Source organism: Aspergillus brunneoviolaceus (assembly GCF_003184695.1).
Source record: "Aspergillus brunneoviolaceus CBS 621.78 unplaced genomic scaffold BO95scaffold_21, whole genome shotgun sequence".
Lineage (NCBI taxonomy): Eukaryota > Fungi > Ascomycota > Eurotiomycetes > Eurotiales > Aspergillaceae > Aspergillus > Aspergillus brunneoviolaceus.
The window spans coordinates 203,383-226,637 of NW_020290751.1; the positions used below are offsets into that span (position 1 = coordinate 203,383).

The following is a 23,255-nucleotide window of genomic DNA, read 5'->3' on the forward strand; positions in this document are numbered from 1 at the left end:
AATACTCAACATCCTGCAAACTCCGAGGCCGTGGTTGCCGCTAGTATTGAGTATAGAAGACGATAATTGTTGATAAGTCTTGTGCTGAAAGATATGACTCTTCAGAATTGGCAATCATGGACGAGGACCAGGAGTTCCTGTCCGGGACCGGCGTGGGGAATGCTCTGGACGATACCATCTCGTTGTTCCTTGTAGATTAGCCTAGGGCTTGAGACAGTATATGAAGAATTGGAGACCTTCAATGTTCGAAAGATCTCCTGATCGTTAAACATTTCTCTCTTCTTATCCTCAGAGTCATATCCCTTCTCCGAGTCAGTTGACTTGTTTCCCTTTTTCTCTTTGTATCACCTACTTCACTATATTTGTAACACAATAACAACTTGACCATGTTCCCTCAACCACCCACTCTAGAGTCTGAGGACACTGTGGCGTCCATTCTCTCAGATGCCTTTGAGTCAAATTTGGGCGGTGTAGCCATTGACTGGGAGCACGAAGAACAAATCACCTACGAGCAATTGCGAGGCAAGGTGCAGAGACTTGCCCGGAGGCTTCGACCTCAAGCACCTCCTGGGACCTCAGTCGTGGTGTGTTTACCTCGGTCGATTGCGCAAATTGTCAGTATCGCCACAGTTCAATGGCTTGGAGCCGTTTACGTGCCCTTGGACCCAACCATCCCTCAAAGCCGACTGGATGGCTTGTTGAAGCGACTGCAAAAGCCTGTCATCTTGGCGAATCAAGACTTTCTTCAACGATATTCCGACCCCCAACTGATTGATGGGACATATTTCAATGCCGAGCAATGTCTGGCCGATGATGAAGGGCATGCCGTGGAAGAGAGTAGTCAACCTATTGCCACCCGTGAGCCGGACGATCTGGCGATTATTCTTTTCACCTCGGGAAGTACGGGTGAGCCCAAAGGCGTGAAGCTCTCGAACCGCAATATCATCGAGCCCATTCGCTACTTGAGCTGCGAGCAGGACATCACCCCCAATTCTCGAATCCTTCAATTTGCCGGCCCATCGTTCGATGTGCATATGCTGGACATATTCTGTGGGCTTTTCAATGCCGCGACTTTGTGCTTGGTCACGAAAGACAAGCTTCTTTCCCAGTTGGCCTTCTGGATCAATCACATGGAAGCGAATATGATCCATCTCACTCCAAGCATGTTGTCAATGCTGCGCCCCGAGGATGTTCCTGGGATTCGGTACATGCTATCCAGTGGAGAAGCGATCACTCAGGAGATAATCGACACGTGGGCATCTTCCGCAGTTCTCTTCAATCTTTATGGTGCGTATGGCGCGTCAGAGAAGATAGATCGCGATGCTAACATACCTGTCACATCAGGGCCCTGTGAAGCCTCCTCCATAGTCGGCTCGCGGCTGCTACCGGGCGATTCGGCGAGTATCATCGGCAAGGCTACTCCATTCTCAAAGATCATTGTTCTACGAGAGGATGGGCAACCTGCCGATCCAGGGGAGTCTGGTGAGATCTATTGTACCGGAAAGACCGTCTTCCTGGGATACCTTGGGAGTGAAATCATGACGCGATCGAAATTCCGTGCGCAGGGCCCAGGTCTTCCCGATCTATTTGGCACAGGAGATGTCGGTATAGTGACCGAAGATGGATATCTAAAGCTCTTGGGCAGAATTGATACTCAGGTAGGACTGAGAAAGAATATTTTCTGGGAACGAGAACTGGCTAACAACTGTTGTGTATAGGTCAAGATCAATGGGCAACGCGTCGAGTTGCAGGAGATTGACCATGCGTTGGCTACTATCGCTGCCAAAGCAGTCACAAGGTGGAGGAAGGATCCAGGGGGGCAGATTCGACTTCATTCCTTCGTGTCTGAGTCATCTGATTTCTGCTATCCGTCCGATTCTTGTGAGCTGCTCACTGACGGCCAGGAATTTATCGACCGTCTCTCGGGAGCCTGTCGTGCCACGCTGCCTTCGTACATGATTCCCGATATTATCCCGGTAAGTGCAATTCCCCTGAATGCAAGCGAAAAGATTGATCAGAAGCGTCTCGACCTTTTGCTCGAGTCTCACCTACAGTCAGCCAGTGGTATCCTTGAGCAAGATGCCATGGCCGGAAACACTGCCACAGAGCAGATAATAGCCAAGATGATCAGTGAGCAGCTGAACCGCCCTGTGCGATCTGCTCGGAGCAATTTACTCTCAATGGGACTTTCTTCACTTGATGCCATGGCTGTGTTGAAGCACATCTACCTCGAGTTCGCTGTGTCTCTTTCTCTACACAACTTCCTTCAAAGCCCGACTGTAAAGCAGGTTGCAAGAATGGTCGATGAGCAGGCAGAAACGAAAACGACAGATCTCTCCACTCAACCTCCAAAGAAAGGTAAATCTATTCACAATGATGAGGCGATCACGTCTCCATCTCAGGACCGGATATTCGCAGCCGACAAATTGCTTGCCAATAGTGCATACAACTGCAATTTCGTCCTTCGCCTTCCCTCTATGGACCTGGACATGGAGCGCCTGCGCCGGGCTGTGTTTCAAGTCTATGCCCGGCATGACGTTCTTCATTCGACATATCATGAAGTTGATTCTGATGGCCAGGAGGCGGGCGCCCACCAATTGCCCCTTGTGAGGCAAAGAGTGTGGCCGGTCGCTGATCTTCCACCACAGTGGACAGTGGTCAGCTTCAAGGATTTGGAGACAATCAGCGTGCAACAAAAGAAGTCCGTGCTCGAGAGCTCTATGGACCGCATCGCAACGGACGCGGAAGTTCTATTTAACCTGAGCCAAGAATCAGCCCTGAGAGTCACAGTCTATGAGCTGGGGTCCCAGCAGTGGATTGTCCACTTTAACATCCACCACATCGCTATGGATGAATGGTCATTCCATATTCTCACGAGAGAGATTGAGGATATCTATTCATCCGAGCAATCTCTGGACCCACACTCATCCCCAGCAGTGCAATACAGCGAGTTTGCCAAGTGGCAGCGCTCCACTTTGCTACAGCAAGGATACAACAATCACCTCCACTGGTGGGAGGAACGAATCGGCGATGAAATGGCTTCACTGCGCCCCGAAGACCTCGCTCCCTTGCCTCCACATGTCCCTTCCTTGTCGGTCGAAGAACGGGACAAGAGCCAGTTGATCATGCAGGATCTCGACTCTGACATCTTCCGGAGTTTTCAGGAACAGATTTGTGCTGGATCCACCGCGTTCGTGGGATGGCTTGCCTTGTTTCAACTCCTCATGGCGCGCGTGAGTCGCAAGAACGAATTTTTGTTGGCGGTCCCAGCGACTGAGCGCGGCGTCAGCGCTGAATTCATCGACGTTGTGGGTTTCTGTCTGAACACTGTTCTGATTCCATCTACGGTTGCACCAACCGACACTTACAGGACTCTTTTGGCCCGGACACAGGAGACATTCCTCTCCTGTATCTCGCACTCCGTACCCTACGAAGAGGTGGTCACCAATCTAGCAGCAAAGAGACCAACCGGCCGTTCCAGCCTCCAGCTAAATGTGATGTTCGTGCTTCATGATCTTCGAGCAAATTCCGAAAAGGCCTCTGATGCCAGTTCGTTTCTGGAATCGGCGGATTACATCCAGCTCCCTACCAAGGGTGCCGACTTCCCTCTGATTGTTCACATCGATCCAAACTACAGCCCCCCTCGTCTAATCCTGCAACATCGATTTGATGCCTTCCGTGCATCTTTCATCCAGGCCCTTGGCCGTGGCTTTGCATCGTTACTCCAAGATGTCGTTCAATCTGGCCTCGAGGCACCCCTGATACAGATGAATCCAATCTCGCCGAAGGATGCACGAACACTCGATAGTTGGACTGTGGCTCCAATAATACCCGAACAAATCCGCCGTGCGTGGATTGAAAGTAATGGGCTCACATTAGTGGATTTGTTCCATGAGGTCGTGGAGAGATATCCCAGGCATTTGGCTATTGAAGACTTGACCGGGGAGAAGCTCACTTATGAGCAGCTGTATGCTCGTTCAGCTATGCTTTCTCGGTTCATTACGAGAACTTACGGCATCTCTGATCAAGTTGTAGTCATTGCCATGGATAAGTCCCCAAAGCTGGTAATCAGCGTCCTCGCGGTCCTGCTATCAGGGGCTACGTTTCTTATGATCGACCCGACTCACAAAAGTATCCTGAACGAGAGCAAAGTGTCTATAAGCAACGCATCGCTCATTATCACTGACTCCGGGAGTTACTCCGCTGTCAATCGTATCCCGAGGCCCGCCAATATCGCGATTTTGCGGTTGGAGGAGACGAGCTGGGCAACCGAGTCGGCGGAGACCATTCAGCCAGCAATTCCGGTCTCCTCGGGAGCGTGGCTTTGCTTTACCTCCGGATCAACCGGTAATCCCAAGTGCTTCTCGATCCCACACAGCTCCGCAGCCGCATGCTTGATGGGTCTGATTGACTATTTCCACCATGGACCGGGTACAAGAATGCCACTCCTGAGCAACGTTGTTTTCGATGTCAGCATCTCAAGTATGCTCAGCCCTCTTCTCTCCGGAGGAACTCTCTGCCTTGCCCCCTCCGAGAGCTTTGTGACCGATCTTGAGGTTACATTACAGGCATTAGCAGTCACCCATATGGAAGCTACCCCGAGTGTAGTTGCCACGCTCTCTGGGCCTTCCGCGTTGCCTTCTCTCCAGTCTCTGTCCCTCGGAGGAGAGCCTCCGGTGAGGGAAGTGACCAAGATGTGGATGGACAAGGTGGAGGTGTATAACATATACTGTCCTGCGGAATGTACCATCATTGGATTCATCCATCGTTTCACGCCCAGCGATGATCCCGAGGGCATGATGCGCAATATCGGCCGAATGACTCCACCAGTGCGCGCCATGATTCTCGACGCAAACAAACACCCTGTCTTGCCTGGGGCTGTTGGGTATTTGCACATTGGCTCATATTTGGATGGTAAACTAGGGCAACTGAGCACAGGATACCTGGCGCCTCAATCGGCAAACTCCAAATTCTCGCAGGACTCTCGTGTGGGGCGAATCTACAACAGCGGTGACTTGGCGTACTATGACGAGAATGGAAACGTGCATCTCATCGGTCGCGAGGACGATCAAGTGAAGCTTCATGGTATTCGGTTTGATCTGAGCGATGTCGAAGCTACTGCCGATGCGGTCTTGCCTCCTGGAGGGAAGTGTATTGCTGTGATTGCTGGTCAGCCCGACAAGACGCTTGTGGCGTTTGTGCATCATCCTTCATGCGCGCCGGCATCGAGATCCACGCACTGGGCATTGAAGATATCCCCCGATACAACCACTTTCCTTCTGCACCTCCGCTCCCAACTGGAGAACAGATTACATGATGTGATGATTCCACGATATTGGGTTCCAATTTCGTGGATCCCCCAAGGCAACACAGGTAAAGTCGATCGAAAGCTGCTACAGAGATGGTTCGAGGAGACCGCCGCTTCTGACCTCGACACTGTCCGACAATACGCGACTCTTAAAACCAGTGCAGACCCTGATGATAATAGCTGGGAGACAGCACTGGAATCATTCGACTCTCATGCCATTGGAAAAGCACTTCGCAGCGCTTGGCAACAGACGTTGGGCCTTGCCGACAATCAAGTCTCTCTTCAAGAATCATTCTTCCACTCGGGTGGAGATAGCATCTCCGCCATTCGCTTTTGCTCGCGGGCCAGGGCTGGAGGAATCCAAGGATGTACTGTTGGCCAGCTCTACCGGACCAGCTCGCTGTCAACGTTGCTCGCAGCCCTGGAGAGCGTGCAGGAGCAAAGCACAGAGCCCGAATCAAAAGTTGATGTCCCACAGGATAACTTCACGGGTTATAAGCTTCTTGCATCTCGAGATCTGTCGGCGGATCTAAAGCGAGACATTCAACAGGCGATAGCAAATACCACCTGGCAAGAGGCCCACATGGAGGGTGTCTGGCCCATCCGCGAGATTCAGAAAGCCATGCTCTTGCAATCTAGCTCCCAGAATGGTCGCTACGTTGTGCAGGTGATGCTGACGCTGAACGGGACTTTGGAGTTCCAGAGACTGCGCAATGCCTGGCGATTATTACAGGAGGCCCACCCCAGTTTGCGAACCACCTTCATTCCTGTGTACAGCGCTAATACCGTCGAGTATTTTGCTCTGATTGTGAAGCCGTTGACAGACTACAGCAATTTCCATCCTCATGTATTAGATCTCCCCTCGGGGAGCCAATTCGAAGAGTGGTTGGAAGCTGATCGCCACCGAGGCTTCACATTTGGAGATCTTTTCCATCGCCTAACTGTTTTCCAATCTTCCCCAGAGACCCATCACCTGGTCCTCACTATCCATCACGCGATCAATGATGGATGGTCCCTGGGTATTATGTGGAAGGATCTAGCGGAGGCCTATGGCGTCGGTAGCCTATGTGCTCGTCCCTCCCCCGCTCAATTTCTAGCCATGGATCTGGCACGCGATCCAGGATCCTCTTTGGATTACTGGAAATCCTATCTTGATGGCTTCGAACCGTTTGAAGTTCGCCCACATGCACTGCAAGGCCTCCAAGCCTCAGGTGAATCGGCCATGAAGACCAAAAGGCTGATTGTCAGTATTACACCGGAACAGATTTCCGATTGCGCCAAAGCGCACAGGGTCACCGGGGCCATCGTTCTCGAGGCTGTGACTGCCATATTTCTTGCCCGGGTGACTGGTCGATCCGACCTTGCCTTCGGACTCACTACCAGCGGCCGAAATGCTGCGGTGGAGGGCATCGATGAGATGGTTGGCCTGTTTATCAACACTCTCCCCGTCCGTGTTCACCTTGACGAACATGCAACGATGTCTTCTCTTCTTCAGCATTTGGCCCAAGACTTTGCTTCCGCCATTCCCCACGAGCATGTCGCTCTCTCCCAGATATTTTCTAAGGCCCAAGGGTCAAAAAGTCCATTCGATACGGTGCTTGTTTACGAGAATTTCGATACCCACCACGTGCAGCAATTCGATGAGAGTCTTACGTTGTCGGAGATCGACGGGCGTGAATTCTCCGAATTCCCGTTCATGGTCATTGTTGAGCATACCTTGCAAGGCACACAGATTGTATTCAAATGGATCAATGATCTCCTGCGTGTTGCAGAGGCGGAGTCTTGGCTGTCCCAGTTTGCCTCCCTGCTTTCTGAAGTCATTCAGTTATCTGATGGCGAGCAGAAGCTTGAGAGTTTGGGAATGGCGACGGACTATCACGAGTTTGAACAAGTGAAGTCTTTGTACGATGCCCACAGAAGGTATCTTCGGGAGCATGCGACAGGGGATACATTAAATGCTCTCTTCAAAAAGAGTGTTGTCCAGCATGGAAGGAATACCGCCCTTCATTCTTTGACGGAATCGATTTCCTTCCATGAGCTAGACGAGAGGTCGGAGAAAGTTGCATTCAATCTTATCCGCGAGAATGTCCGTCCAGGTGATGTGGTGCCAATTGTCTTCTCTAGATGTCCCCATATGATCGTTGCTATGCTGGGTATCCTAAAGGCCGGTGCGGCATATTGCCCATTGGACCCTAAGGCACCCGTGCTCCGTTTGCAGAGACTGATATCAAAGGTCCAAGGACGGATAATCGTGCTTGATCGAGACATTCTTTGTCCTGAAACGGTCCAGCACATCCAGGCGATGGGTCTAAAGGCAGCCTTCATTGAGACACTCACGAAGAATGGTGCAGCATCCACAGGCAACCCTGCCCTACCCGGGGTGCGTCCCAATGATACATGTTATGTTCTTTTCACCTCCGGAACGACCGGAGAGCCTAAAGGCTGCATTCTGTCTCACGGTGCTGTATCTAATGCTGTTCGAGAGACCGCTCGTATTTACAACACTGGAGCCGGCACACGAATGTTGCTGTTTGCCAACTACATCTTCGATGCTTCTGTGATTGACATCTATGGATGCTTGTCCACAGGCGCTACACTGTGTTTTGCGTCTGAGGATGACTTGAGATCGGATCTGAATGAGGTCGTGACCCGATTCTCGATTACTTCTCTACACTTGACACCCAGCGTGATGCGATTCCTTGACCCCGACCGCTGCATCACTGTCCAGACACTTGTGTCTGGTGGTGAGAAGCTTTCCACCAGCCTTCGTGAAACATGGGCCGCTCGCCTACGACTTTTCGACGGCTACGGTCCCACTGAGGCCGCAGTGCAGGTGTCTGCTACCCAAATTGTCAACCATGGCGACATGTCCACCATCCAACAAATCATTCCTGGTAACTTCGTGTTGCTCCGGGATCAACATGGGCTTGTTCCTCGTGTCGGCCAGGTCGGTGAAATTTGCATCGCAGGCAAGCAACTGTTCGATGGATATGTTGGAGAGCCTGATCTTACTGTGCAAGCGATGACGATGATGCCCGGGCTGGACCAAAACCTCTCACTTTACTGTACAGGTGACCTGGGAGTGTATACTCCCGACATGAATATCCGCATACTCGGGCGAAAGGATGGTCAAGTGAAGATATCTGGGCAGAGAATCGAAGTGCAGGAAGTGGAGAATGTCCTAATCACTGCACCAGGTGCGTTGAGCGCTGGGGTGGCGGTTTGGCGGAATCAATTGATAGCAGTCGTCCAGCAAGAGGAATCGGCAGAGGTAGTATTGAGCGATACCACCTGGAGATTGTTCTGCGAGGCAAGATTGCCAGCCCAGCTTATTCCGACCAACTTCCTCCATGGCACAGTGCCTCTCAACACCAGCGGGAAGGTAGATCGAAGACAGCTGGCTCAACTAGTGAAGTCTAAGATGGAAGACGCATCCACGGCCGGCTGTTCCCGCGAGCAGGAAGCGCAGACGGAGGCTGAAGCCTATATTCTGAAGGTAATCAGTGATTTGCTGGGCACTCAAGTCATCGATGCAGAAGCATCGTTTACCTCAATCGGTCTCAGCTCTCTGCCCCTAATGGAGCTTCGTGCCATCGTGTCGCATCATTTTAATCGAGATTTATCATTCTCCGAACTCAACTCGGCTGGAAACGCTCGACGTCTGGCAGCTCGACTGGACTCCGCATCACCAATCCCCGCCTTGCCCAAAAGTGCACCTCTGCATCATGATGATCAGGTCGAGGCACTCTCGACCCAGCGTCGGATGTGGCTTGCCCAGCAACGACTCCAGGATGAAACCTACAACGTCTGCAGTCTGCTGACTCTGAAAGATGTCTCTGCCATTCGAATGGCCGAGGCCATACGCTATGTCGTCCACCACATCGATGCCTTCCGGCTGACGTTCACGTGGAACAGTGACGAAAGCAGTCTGCAACAGACGCTTAAGTCCGAGTCAGCAGTTCCCGTGGAGCTTGTCGCAATGGAGGATCTCACAGAAATCAAGAAGACGAGTCGCCAATATGCGCAACGATGCTGGGACCTGGAGAATGGCCCCATGGCGTTGTTCATTGTATTTGATCGTGGCGCGGAGAACATCGCAATCTTTTACAACATCCACCACATCCTGGTGGACGAATGGACAACACAGCAGATGCTAGAGACCATTCTGGATGTTTATGTGAACCGGTCCTCGGCACACAAATTCGGATCAACTGTCAAGTACGCAGGTCTGGTGTCCCAATACGGTCCTGGCAGTCCACTCTACGACAAGTCCATGGCAGACCTGCTGAAACATTTGGATGATGTCCCTCCTTTCGATACCACGAATTGGCCCGCCCCACCCGTGGAGGCTGCTGCTCGAGGGTCTGCCAATATCGTTAACTTTGTGCCATCATCTCAGTTTGAACAATTCAAACAAACTTGCTCGAGAGATGGCATCTCGTGGTTTTCTGCTTTACTGGGTCTCTTCCAACTCCTTCTCCATCGGTACGTTTGATATCAGTGATGTATTGGTAGCTGCTAATCTCCGGTGCAGGTACACTTCGACGCAAGAGCTGGGAGTCCTCATTCCGGTATCGATGCGTGGAGCATTGGCATCAAGTGGTGACGTCTTTGGCAATATGGTAAATACAGCCCTCGTCCGCTCGGTCCGTGAGGGCGCGAAAACGTTGCGACAGTTCCTCGAACAGACCGCTGCATCCGTCAACTTTGCAATGGATACAGTCGTCGTTCCATTCGAAGATGTCCTCGCTCAGCTCAAGACCACGGTCAGCGAGCACTCGGTCATCTTTGTTGCCCAAGAGCAAGGTGCTGCCGTTGCTACCAACAATATTGTGGACATCACTAGGGACACTTTCAATTCACATCCGGTGGCATTTGACTTGCAATTGACTCTCACCAGCAGCAAAGATGGCACTGTTCTGGATTTCCAGTATGATCGCTCCAAGTTCGAGGCCTCTTACATGCAAGAGATTGCAATGGGTTATGCCCAGCTATTACAACGCGCATTTTTGCTGTGCGACACTCCGTTGAAGGACATTGACCTCTGCAACCCTGAGCAGCGGGATATGATGGAGGCATTTGCCAACTTCTCTACCGTCAAACCACCGTGTCGCGATGTTTTGCTCCACGAACTTTTCGAACAGACTGCTGCTAGACAGCCTGATTCCATTGCTGTAGATCATTGGGATGGTGAGCGACACACTTTGACAACATATCAGGAGCTGGATAGCAAGGTAAAGCTTTCCCATGGTAATTCCCAGCCATTTAAGCTAACTTTAACAGGCTGCCACTCTCGCGAGGCTGTTGCAAGCAGAGTACGGCGTCCAGGTGGGTGATATTGTCCCCATTTTCGTGGACCAGGGAACTATCTACGTGATATCAGTGTTGGCGGTGTTGAAGACCGGTGCAACCTTTACCCCGATGGCTCAGGATGGAACATGGCCAGCCGACAGGGTGACGGGCATCGTCACCGAATGTTCAGCCAAGGTGGTAATTGCCGACATAGGGACCCCTGAAGACCTGCCCTGTCCAACTCTGCAGATTCATTCGGTTGACTTCTCTGTCGAAGAGACGGCTCCCATCGTTTGTGGAGCCTCTCCGGACACGATCTCTTACATTCTGTGGACATCGGGCACGACCGGGGCTCCCAAGGGTGTCATGATTCCTCATTCTTCCGCTGTGACTTATTTCCGAGAGGCTGCTGCCCACTTGTTCCAGGGTACGGCTTCAGATCGCACCTTTCAGTTTGCAAGCCCCGTGTTTGATGCCAGCATGGAGGATCTTTTCCACACCTTTGTCGAGGGGGGAACGCTGTGTACGGCTCCCCGGCAGCTGCTTCTGTCTGATCTGCACAATGTCTTCCGCGCTCTCCGTCCCACCGCCGCAGACCTTACTCCAACTGTTATCTCGCTACTTGAACCCTTTGTTGGCTGCTTCCGCGTCCTGGTCACTGCAGGGGAGCCGCAGAATGAAAAGGTACGCGCGGATTGGACCAAGTCGTCAACCCGGCTGATCAATGCCTGTGGCCCGGCCGAAAATACCGTTGGATCGTAAGTGGAACTGCGCCTTCTGATGCTCAAACTGCTGAACAAGTTTTTAGCTACTTCGGACCCGTCACTCCGACAAGCAATATCCGGTCCATTGGTCACCCGTTCGCCTCGGTGGTGGCCTTTATTTTCGATGCCTTCGGCAAGCTCTGCCCCCGACATGCCATTGGCACCATTTGGCTCGGTGGTTCCCAGCTGTTCAAGGCCTATCTCAACAAGCCGGAACTCACTGCCCGCGTCTTCATCAATCATCCTAAATATGGTAGACTCTGGAACTCCGGCGACGTGGCCTACTACGACTCCGAGGGTCACATTATCCACTGCGGTCGTGGAGACGACCAAGTCAAAATTCGCGGTCAACGGCTGGAGCTGAGCGGCATCAACTCGATGATCGAGGAGAGTGACTTTGTGCGGCGCGCGTTGGTTATGAAGGATAAGGAGAAGCTGGTCGCATTTGTGGTTTGGGCGGATGAGCCCGAACGGCCGGTCTCGGAGCTCATCGCTGAAACGCTCAATCCCAATGAGCACGTCCGACTCAAGGCTCTCAGAGAGTCTATGAAGGCCAAGGCGTCATCGGCCATGATCCCATCTATCTGGATCCAGGTCAATAAGGTTCCCCTGCGGCAAAGTGGTAAGGCAGACCACCGACTCCTGCGATCCCTCATCACCCACCAGGAGACTCCCGAGGACGAGTCAGGCAAGCCCCCCGTTACGCCGGTGGAACACGTACTCCACGACTCCTGCTGCCGCACCCTTGGATTGCGCGCAGTGGGAATGGAGCGAAATGTCTTCGAACTCGGCATGGACTCGTTCTTGGTGATGAGGTTCCTGTCGGAAATTCGTAAACATCTCCCCCAGTGTCGTTTGACCCTCCGCCATGTTGCTGAGGTCCCAACCTTGGAAGGTTTAGCTGCTGGGATAGAGGTCCCCGATGCGAGTCAGCAATCACCGATACGTCTAGAATTGCCAGCGGTGTCCAGGTTCGATCGTGGATCTACAGCCCTTGTGCCGGCCAGCTCGATTCAGACCCGGTTTTACTGTGCCCAAGCCCTTCTGGCTGACGCCACCTACAATGTGCCCTCGTTTTATAAGCTTGACGGCCTACTCCCAGAAGCAGTTGAATCGGCCATCGGGTCTATTCTAAACGAGCATGCGATTTTCCGTACCACGTTTGTCTCTGGCGGCGACGCATTGCGACAGAAACTTCATACTACCTCTCAGGTAGAGGTCCGGCGATGTGATCTTGCCTCCTTGGATGGGGATGATGCAATGCACCTGATGCGGGATATGTGTATCAAGGATGCTGCAGCCGTGTTTGATCTGGAAGAGGGGCCAGTGGGCCGTGTGATTCTCTTCCTGCTCCCGGAAGATTCTAGCTTTCTATTTCTCAACTTCCACCACATCATCATCGACGAGCAGTCCATGCGACAACTTGTGCACGAGGTCGCTCGACGGGCAGGTCGGGTTGACGCAACACCGGTGGTAATAACCAGGCGGGGACCGCAGTATGCTGACTTTGCGGAGCAAGAACAGAAGCTCCTCCAAGATTCAGACATGCAAGCTGAGTCAAAAAGCTTCTGGCAGGAGTATCTGTCGGAATTCATTCCGGTGAACATTCCGCCCTTCCATGTTGGATCGGGCAAGCCGCAGCGTGCCATGTGCCATTACGACTTTACCTTGCCCCAAGAGAGCCTCAGTTGGGTCCGCAAGCAGGGGTTGACCAACTTTTCTGCCTTCCTCTCCCTATACATGATCCTGCTGCGACGGGTATGGAACCTTGCCGATGCCACAGTAACAATCCCTGCCTCGCAAAGAGCCGACCAAGTTCCCACCGACATGTATGGGTGCTTCATCAACACTGTCCCGGTGCGTGCGCAACTGTCGGGGGATTGCCCACTTGGCCCATTCCTCAAGTCGATGTCTACCAATTTGTTCCGGGTGTTGCAAAAGTCATATCTTCCCTACGACCAAATCCTAGACGCTGCCAAGATTGGCACACATGATTTGCCTCTGATGTTTGTCTACCATGAGGCCTCTAAGGATGTCTTTGATGGGTTCATTGACGCACACAACCTGCTTCGAGAGACAGACAGCGAGACTTCCGGACAGTCCAAGTTCCCCGTCACCTTTTCTGTGACCCTCGGTGAGCAGAAGGCGCTTTGGAACGTCAGTATTAATGTGGAGTACGACACGAGTAGGATCCAGAGGAAGTCGGTCGATATACTGTGCGAGCATTTTGAGAGCCTGCTTCATGCGATCAGCCAGTCCTCAGGCGATGAAATTTTGATTGGTAACTTGGATATTCTCACGCCGGGAGAGAAAGAACTGGTGGAAACCCAACAGCGAACAATTGACGCGGTCTATCAAGAGAGAGCCGCTCCCAAATTTGTCCACCAGCTCGTGCGTGATCAAGCTGCGCAGTTTCCCGACCAGATCGCCTGCGATTTCGAGGGTAAAGAAACAGTGACATACCGGGAGCTTTGGAACAAGGTGGAGCATATTTCCGCCGGATTGATCTCTTTCAGAGAGGGAGTCGACAACAAGGTCGGTGTCTTCATGGATGCCGGGATTGATCGCATTGCCTCCATTCTAGCTGTTCTCAATTGCGGAATGGCATGGGTTCCTCTTGAAGTGAGCCTTCCTGTCGCTCGACTCGTCACGATCGTGGAGGACTGTCAGCCCCAAGTGATCTTGACGACACAGGCCCTCAATAGCGATCAGAACACGGTCTTGCAGGAGCTACACAAGGCCACCGCTCATCGGGTTCCCCTGTACAATCTCCCCTCGGCTATGTCCACTAATGAAGCGCCTACTGTTGTCGCTGACAACCTTCAACCAAGCGATCTGGCCTACATTTTGTATACGAGCGGATCTACCGGCAAGCCCAAGGGGGTTCAAATTGAGCATCTCCCTCTGCTCAACGCGACGCTGGCCTTTCGTGCTTTGTATGAGTGTGGGCGGGACAGCCGCTTCTTGCAATTTGTTCCATGGACTTTTGATATCTCGATCATGGATGTCTTCGCATCCTTGACAACCGGTGCGACTCTGTGCCTGGGGGGTAAAGTGTTCCTCCTTTCCAACTTCCACTCTATCTTGTCCCGGATGAAAATCACCCATATCTTGATATCACCAACGATGATGAGCCTTCTCACCCCCGAGGAAGCGCCGGCCTTGAAGGTTTTGTCCAGTAGTGGTGAATCAATGACAACCAAGGTCCGTGATGTCTGGGCCGACCGAGTCACTGTCCTCAATGCTTTCGGACCCACCGAGACCTGTATCTACAGCCTTGTGTCGCGGGTGCGTCGCGACTTGGAGCCCAACAATATCGGAACACCGACCACGGGAAACACGGCGTTTATCGTCACTGAAGAGCTCGGGTTGTGTCCGGTTGGAACAATCGGACAGTTGGCCATCGGAGGAGTTCAGCTTTCTCGTGGCTATCTCAATCGCCCGGAAGAAAACCGTGCGTTCGTGGATCACCCTCTCTTGGGACGTGTTTACCTAACCGGTATGTACCCCTTCTATATTCCAGGTTTGCATTTCGCTGACAAGTGCTAGGCGATTACGCTATCAGAAATCACGATCAATCGATCACCTACCTGGGCCGCATGGATACGCAGACCAAAATCCATGGCCAGCGCGTCGAGCTCGAGGAGATTTCCAACACTGCTCTCTCACATCCTGCGATGCATAATGCGCTTGCTATGGTTGTCACCCGCGGCAACACAAGCCATCTAGCACTTCTATTCGAACCCAGTGGACGTGGGTCTGCCGTGAGACAGACTGACATGCAAGCTCTCGATGCTACGGACTTCCAGGCCACTGTCTCGGAAGTTCACACTCAGCTCCTCTCCACCCTCCCCCGCTACGCTGTCCCAAGCTTGTGTATTCCCGTCTCATTCCTGGCCATGAATGTAAACGGGAAGACGGACAGAAAGCAGGCCACTGCTCTTGTAGCCGAGCTAAGTGATACCCAGCTGTTGTCGTACAGTGTCGAAGCCCATGAGCAAGGAGCAAATCTGCCGCTGGAGACCGAGCAAGAGTTCCTGATTGCCGACGCGATGCGTCAGGTCTTGAAAGCCCGGGATATCTTCGCGAACAGTAACTTCTTTGCCATGGGCGGCACCTCCATCTCTGCCATTCGTCTTTGCTCGATTCTAAGACGATCGGGGTTCACCCTCATTGTCAACCACGTCTACGCGCATCCGACAGTCACCGCGCTTGCCGCCAACGCCAGGTACAAGTCTCCGGTGACCATGGTTTCAGACACCAAACTCACCAGCTGGGGTAACATCCATCCGATTCCGATCATGGACTGGTACATCGATCAGCAGAAGGTCAATCCCAACTGGAACAATCAGGCTCACCTGCTCCGAATGGCCGGCTCGGTAACTTTCACCGCCACGGTGGAAGCGTGGCAACGCATCACCGAGATTCATCCTTCTCTGCGCATTCGATGCAACTCCTCTCTGGCGCCGCCCCGGCTATACATTCCCACCCATTCATCGTCCCGGGATTATGCCGTGACCCGTCACTCCGTGCCCTCAGAGGAAGCGATGGAATCGATCATCCCACAAGCGCAGGCTTCGCTGGACATTACCAAGGGACCCGTTTCTGCCTTGGCATGGATCGAGACTCCATCCGCAACCTACTGCCTCATCATTGTCCACCATCTCGCCGTCGACATTGTCTCATGGCAGATCATCTTCGACGACCTCGAACAAATCCTCGCTGGCGGATCGATCTTGCCCGAAGGCGATTCATTTCGTCGCTGGTCTCTGCATGTCCGCGAGAGGCAGAAGTCGGCTCTCCCCCGGGCCGTGGATACTGCCCAGTGTCCAGAGTCACCGCATGAGAACCATCGCATCGTACCCGGGTTTGCCTCGCGGCGCCACCAGAACCTCCAAGCCACTGTTGCAATCGTCGAAACGAGTCTCGCCGCGGATCTGACCCAGCTCTGCCTGACGGATGCCAACAAGATGCACGGCACCGAGCCGGTCGAGCTCCTCCTCGCGGGACTGGCCCTCGCCCTCTACCGCTGGCGCCAGATCCGCCGGGTCGAGCTGACGCTCGAATCGCACGGCCGCGAGCTCCAGAACGAGGCGCTCGACCTGTCGCGAACCGTGGGATGGTTCACATATCTCTACCACGCGGTCTTCGCCATCCCTCCCAGCGGAGCGACCGACAGCGACGGCAGTGACAGCGACGGCACGCGCGGCAGCCACACCCCCAGTGGCAGCGACAGCGACAGCGACAGCAGCAGTGGGCGCAGCAGCAGCCGCGACCAGACCGGTGTTATCCCTGCTCTGGTGTCGGGCACCAAGGCGACGCGGCGCACGGCTTCTCAGGACGCCGACTTTGCCGTCTCGACCGATCCGCCGGGCGCGGCCGATGCGCCCGTCCTCATGTTCAACTACGCCGGCGCGTATCACACCGGCAACACGGGGGGGCCTTTTGACGCGGTCCGTCTGCTGGCGGTGGAGACGTCCATGGAGGATCCCCGGAACATCCGGCCGTCGGTGCTGGACTTCAACTGCGGTGCCCGGGACGGCGTGATGGATTTGAGTATCTTGTACAGTCGGGCCATGCACGCTGAGGAGGATGTGTATGCGTTGTTGATGAGGTGGAGAGAGGCTGTCGAGGAGATTGTTGAGGAGTGTACTAGTTACTGAGAGAAACGGGCGGGGTCTTCATGAAGGTCAGGTCAGGAGCAATGCTCCATTCTATCTTGATTGCATGTCAAGGAGAACATGTCCTGTTCAATCAGCAAGGCAAGCTGATGTGTAGTGCGGTTCGTCACTTTCGTTCTGTTGACAATATTTCCATCTCTCTGCTTCCTTCTTACTTTCTGGCTTCGAATATTGTAACGAGATCCCATGAGCCCAGGTAAAACGAGGTAAACGACAACTGCTGATGATGATAGCAGGATGGTACGTGTGAAGAAATGCAGACGGGAGAGAAAAAAAGACGAAGACCCGACCCAGGCGGAAAGTCTCATATTCTCTTCTATAAAAGGTGGTCTCTAGAGATGCACGTCGGCTTCTATTTGGTAGTCCTCCACGAATGAGTAATTGGGACTTGAAGGATCATGTCGGGATCCGGGAGATGCTGCATGAAGCGCCTGTAAAGAAGAAGACGCCTTGGAGGGCAATGAAGGGTATACCGTTGATGGATAAGCAGCTTTGATGAGCGAAGACAGTACTACCTAATGAGGCTTTCCAGGGCTGTCATGATTGATTTCCCAACCTGCTTTACCTTATCAAATTTGTTTGACTTTTCCCCGGGACCATCGAAGTATTATAGTCGACTGTCATAAGAACAATTCTACTTATAATTCTATTGCGATTCCCTCTTTCTACTAAACAGCAAGACTGTCACTCCTGTATACAATTTCAGGTCTTAGGGGTCGGCTATTCTAGATATTTCTTTACATTATTGGTAGTTGGATGGTCTGGGTTCTCAAGGTGGGCAACACGCTTGGTACATCGCCTCGAATCACGTGGGCTGGATTCCTTACGAACGCCGACAGTGACTGATACAAATCGGCAGACGCAGTCTTGGGGGTGCAGTTGTACATATCATCAATCTTCTCCGCCGGCTACAAAAACGAGGAGGGTGTTCACCTCTAGCCATGCGAAAGCCGCCATCCTACTGCTTTTCTCTTGCCTCTCAAAAGCCATACTTCCCTTCCTTCATCTCCCTCACTGCCTGCGCAGCCTTGGGATCCTTCTTTTGCAAAAGCCTTTCATACGAGTCAATCATCGCGTCCTGAAGCACATTCTGCTCCCGCCACTCTTGTATCTGACTTGGCACCACAGCCCCAGTGTACACCTTCTGCGGGTGCTCCATCGCCAGTAACCACAGGTCTATCAACTCTGTCGGCTGCATCACAGACAGCGCATAGAGTTCACTCCAGACCAGGTTCCCAAGGATCCGCATCTGCCCGGTGTAGCCAGGCGACTTTGCCTTTCTCTCGTCGGGGACGGATGACGGCGTGAAGTCCGCATCGATGGCGAGGATATGAGGGCGGAAGTCCCTGGGGAGTTTGTCTTGGTCTTTTTGCATGTATGAGCTAGCACTCCAGGGGTCAAGCATGAGAAAGCTCGATTGGTTTAGCAGAGGGTGTTGCGTGCGGAGATTGCGGAAGTGGCTGCGTGATGCTCATGGCTGGGGTTAGTGGGGTTCCCGCATGATGAAAAAAAAAAAAAAAAAAGTAGATAGGGAATATAGTGGACATTGAGACGAACCTTCGCACGGCCTCGGTATCTTTAGGATCGATACCCAATTCCCTGCAATCGAACCACTCGAGCTTCAGGAGGGGCTTCACCTCCTCCGCGCCCGGCTCAAGGTCGCCCCACGTGGCCACATGCTCTTCCACCTTTGCTCTGACCAACCCCCACTCCTCGTCGGAGATGTCATGACATGCAGCGCGGTAAACGGCGAACCCAACGGTCTGCGCCCCGGCATTTTCTAGTGAATCGGAGATTGTTCTCACACATTTTCGGAGGACCCTATGGATCCACGGAGCCGGAGGCAGCTCCGTCAGCGGGGGCGACAACGAACCGCGCATTTCCAAGCGAAGTTGATCCCGCGCCTCCGTCTCCAATGATCTAATTCTCCGTATGCCTGCGAGGGCCCTCGAAAGTTTCTCGTCTTCACTTATCTCGCTCATCTCGCTGGCCAGCGGGATCTCTAAGTCAGGCGCCGCGTGCAGCCGTGCCTCGAGCACCTCAGGGAGCCGTTGCGCATACGCTTCCTCCATGTCCCGTAGTTGCGGATGATGCAACCCCGCCACTATGCCAGTGGGCACTCGGTACCCCTTATACCCCTCCAGGGGCATCCAGATCCCGACATCAGCGAGATACGTGATATCAGCGAGGAGGCGCCACCGCCGTTCGAACTTCGTCAGCCGAGCCAGAAGGTCTGTCTGATCAACAGCCGCCGTGTCGCAGAATTCAGCCACCATCCGCTCCGTCAACCTTGCCAGGTGGCCCACCACCCATGCGTGCGCGGTGCGGGTCATGACCTCATACACGGCGCACACGTATTCCGCCCACAGAGCGCGGAGATCGAGGGTGTCTGGAAGCTCCGCCAATTGATCCGGCCTCGCCCGCCGCCGCGCGTTCAGGGCCCACTGCACCTCGCCCAGCTCGTCGGAAATCAAGTTAAACTGGTCGCGAAGATTCGTGCTCACCTGTTTGATTCGCAGGTACTCGAAGACGACTCCCACGGCGGTCAGATGCTCGCAGGCACGCTCCAGATTTGCGGGGTTGTCGAGGTCTTGTTCCTGCCACTGGGCCCCGGAGAGCGGGACCAGCCCGTCACGGAGGCGGGCCTTCATCAGGTGGATGTTTTTGCCCACGAGGCAGAGGCGGGAGGGATCTTGGTGGCTGCCGCAGTGACCCAGGACCTTGCCTATCGCGCAGGTCACACTAGGGGGCGGACCGGGCGTATCGACTGGAGCCCACGCCGCGGTCGGCTCTTCCAGGAGCCGAGCTTCCATGGGTTGTAGGAGTGGGAGATTGGTGGTCGTGCCGTTGGGGAGGTGGCCGTCCACGGCAAACGCGACGAAGTTGGCGATGAATTGGGGCTCGTGGAACCGGTCAACTGGTGATAGATTTATCTGTTACCTCGGATGTCTCCATGCAAGATTGATGCAGAGGGAGTGAAGATAAGGCCGCCGTGCAGTACAGTACGTACCAATGGGTGAGTCTTGGCTTGCCCAGTGCGGCTGTGTGGGCCCGGATGAACGCAATGCGGTGGCATCCACGTTGGAGCTTTTCCTCTGGACTGGTGGCTCGAAATCGGTATGTGTGGCATATGGTCGAGCCACGTTTGACAGTCCGACGATCGCTCCCGATTCCGGGTGTAAGCGGGCGAAAGGGAGAAGCCTGGATCGTTGTTTTGGCATAGGCAGCCTGCCATGGTGTCGACGACTCAGCTGCCATAGTCTTCGCGATACTCGTGCTGCCATTTGGGCGGGTGAATTTGTGGGTCTGGGGTCTGGGGTCTGGACGGAGTGAGTAGAAGGGAATTGATCGAGAGGGGGGAGCAGAAAGAGCGGATGCCGATCTTACCCTCAGGGTCTCAGGGTCTCAGGGTTGTAGACGATGCACGGTACCTGGTGGGCTAACGTTACCCCTGGCCTAGCCTGAAGCAGACTAGGAAGGCGCGGCCCGTTCGGAAGTCCCAAAGCCGTGCATGGACATGACAGCACGTCAATCCTGGATGTCCGGCGCGCGGCTTAGTTATCCATGATGCTTTCAGACATCCCTCGGCTGACACTCCAGGGCCCTACGTTGGAAAAAAAAAAAGGTAATACTCCCACTACCTGAAAAATAGCGTGACTTCCTAAGTCACGGACGGAGTAGGTGTGACCCGTCTTCGTTCTATGTTGGCTAGGAGCCATTTCAGCAACGGTATACTGACAGCCTGGCTGCTAGTCCTTAACAGATGGATGGGTGGAGAAGTTCATGTCGGGACACTGATACTGGCAATAAATAAGAAGACCCAAAAAACATACAACAGAAGGGATTCGCTGGTGGTCACCCACCCAACTACTAACCTCCCGGCGTGTGGCTTAAGTACGGCTGAGCGGACGGGAAGCCCTGTTTTCCACACCCTGTGGTCGTATGTGCTTGAATGTATCCACTAATGGTTGTTATTCTACCATTCATTATGGGAGAGTTAGCTAACTCTGAAAACAAAATCGCAACACATCCTCTGTAAGGGTCGATATCTGTTTGTCCCTCACACTTGCCTTCGACCGACAAAGCTATTGCGATGAATCCATGAGGAGGGTATTTCTCCGGAACATTTAGTCCCTTAGGCCTTGTTGTTTTTAAACCTACAGGATGAAGTGGATTACCCTACTGGGCTTGTGGGTATATATTTCCCAATGCTGGTCGAGGATTTTCTCTCTGGGAGGAAAATTGTTGGGCGGATAATGCCGGCTGGACATGTATGATGCAGCATAATAGTGATTAAGTCCGAGCGGTGGTTCTGGGCCCATCGTCCTTTGTGGAAGGTCACTGTGACGGTATGAGGTGATACACACTCAGCTGCTATGTCAAATGTACGCCGCCGCGTGGCATCACCGTTTGCTCATAGGCAAACAGCGGGACAATGAGTAGGTCAGAAGACAGGATGAATCCCCCTCTTCTTCAAGTTGGGAGCCTGAGAAAAGCTCACTCAAAAGGATGACATGTGTCTAGCCACATAGACCGGCACTGGCCTTGTCGTTTTTTGCGCGCCTTTTTGGCTATAACTGCCACCACCTTAGCCACAATCCAGTTCATTCTTCATTCAACCCACATGCCACATTTCTGCGAGACTCACACCTCTACTATGCAAGCCATCATTATTTCCACGTTGCCCTTAAGTGACCTGAAACCCACTAGCCAAGCCGCAGCGACCATCAGCAATGTCCATCACCTGGCATCCTACAACTGGATCGAAGCACCCGAGCCTACCATCGCCGTTCCCGGGTGTCCCAAGCGCTGGACACCCCCCTGGCGACCTGGTCAATATGGGATCAAGGTCCCCAAGGACCCCGCGGAGGACGGTCATTCAGAGAACGCGGCGCGCCATCCAGCCAGCCCAATGGAGCCCCTTTTCCGCGCGCTGTACCTCCTACAGCCAGATCTGGATATTCGATGCGTTGACCTTGTGACCGACCGCAGCACCATCCGCAAGCTATTATCGGTCATCAACCCGAATCTCGACAAGAGGGCGCTTGCTACCCTTACGATCCACATTGAGCGACAGGGCAAGACCGCCCTTCTCTGCTGCGAGGAGGCGTCGACCCGGGAGCGTATACCTCGCACGCGGTTCCGTGGATACGGTCAGGAGTTTGAGAAAGCGACCACCACCAGTTGTGTCGCAGGCAGCACCAGTCACTACCGGATCACGTCCTACGACTTGGAAGAATTGTCTTGTATAGTCCGATACGAGGCTGATGGCTACGTGGAGCAGAGAGGAGGCCACGATCTGTCCACGATGCTGGTCTCGTTGAATATCTCCGACTCTCCAATTCCGATCCCCCGGCACTCATCATTGAGGGTTTGCGCAAAAGGCCTGATTATTCCGCTGGACTCCATCCTCGAGATCAAAACCTCGGCCCCCGGAAGAAAAGTGGAGATGGACAAAGTTCTGCCCCAGATGTGGGTGTCCCAGACCTCGCTGTTGGTTTGTGGCTCTTACGATAAGAAGGGCTTGTTCAGGGAGTGTTGGCCGAGACACGTTGGACGGGAGCTTAAAGAATGGGAGAAGAACCATCAGGTCGATCTGAAGCGGCTGGTCGCCTTACTGAAGTGGATTATCGCCTCGGTGCCCAGAAGTGGCCAGAAGGCGACGCTGGGTTACGATTCGCGTCGCGAGGAGCTCGTGATATCGCGCGCGGAGCGTCCCAATATGCTCCCGACTGACCTTTATGATAAATGGGAAGGTCAGAATCAGGGTGTTGTCATGCGGGGTTCGTAGCGCATGAGATTTCGATGGATGATGGGGGGAAATGAGATCGTGATTAGAGGGATGAATGGATATGTGCCATCTCTCAAGATCAAGAACACTCGAGCTCTGAGTGTTAGTCATCAATTGGCCGGATGGTGTAGTTGGTTATCACGTATCGTTAACACCGATAAGGTCCTGGGATCGAGCCCCAGTCTGGTCATTGCTTTTTGCTCTTTGCTCTTTGTAGAAGTCTGTCGAGGGTGTAAGGATTGCAATCGATGAGCGATGCGGTAGTCCATTTACATAGGAGACCAAAATGGACCATAAGCGGATTGGACCTTTTTCTAAATCAAGCCACCCACGGCGGTACCGGCCAGCAAAACGGAGGAGCGAGAGGCACGATGCTTGCATTAGTGTCTCGGGAGATTCGTTGTTGACGTGGCGCGAGT

At 53.4% G+C, this 23,255-nt stretch overlaps 3 protein-coding genes and 1 non-coding gene across 4 annotated transcripts; 3 read left to right on the forward strand and 1 right to left on the reverse strand.

The window, feature by feature from the left end:
* Nucleotides 1–386: 386 nt before the first annotated feature.
* Nucleotides 387–17,027, forward strand: BO95DRAFT_462103 (acetyl-CoA synthetase-like protein; the record flags this gene model as incomplete). Its single annotated transcript, XM_025588881.1, has 7 exons — nucleotides 387–1,287; nucleotides 1,345–1,658; nucleotides 1,719–9,793; nucleotides 9,843–10,542; nucleotides 10,592–11,358; nucleotides 11,409–14,863; nucleotides 14,914–17,027. 7 exons carry the CDS (start codon nucleotides 387–389, stop codon nucleotides 17,025–17,027), a joined length of 16,326 nt encoding a protein of 5,441 aa, XP_025443917.1.
* A 792-nt stretch (nucleotides 17,028–17,819) lies between these two features.
* BO95DRAFT_513093 (uncharacterized protein) lies at nucleotides 17,820–20,390 on the reverse strand. The gene is made up of 3 exons (XM_025591583.1): nucleotides 20,056–20,390; nucleotides 18,603–19,962; nucleotides 17,820–18,505 (listed from the first exon to the last, which is right to left on the reverse strand). The coding sequence occupies exons 1-3, from the start codon at nucleotides 20,327–20,329 to the stop codon at nucleotides 18,025–18,027; spliced, it is 2,115 nt and encodes a 704-aa protein (XP_025443918.1). The 5' UTR covers nucleotides 20,330–20,390; the 3' UTR covers nucleotides 17,820–18,024.
* A 1,312-nt stretch (nucleotides 20,391–21,702) lies between these two features.
* Nucleotides 21,703–22,836, forward strand: BO95DRAFT_358943 (uncharacterized protein; the record flags this gene model as incomplete). The annotated part of the gene is made up of 1 exon (XM_025582427.1): nucleotides 21,703–22,836. One exon carries the CDS (start codon nucleotides 21,703–21,705, stop codon nucleotides 22,834–22,836), a length of 1,134 nt encoding a protein of 377 aa, XP_025443919.1.
* A 116-nt stretch (nucleotides 22,837–22,952) lies between these two features.
* BO95DRAFT_t103 lies at nucleotides 22,953–23,026 on the forward strand. The gene has a single exon. It is a non-coding gene; the product is annotated as a tRNA-Val (tRNA).
* Nucleotides 23,027–23,255: the final 229 nt, after the last annotated feature.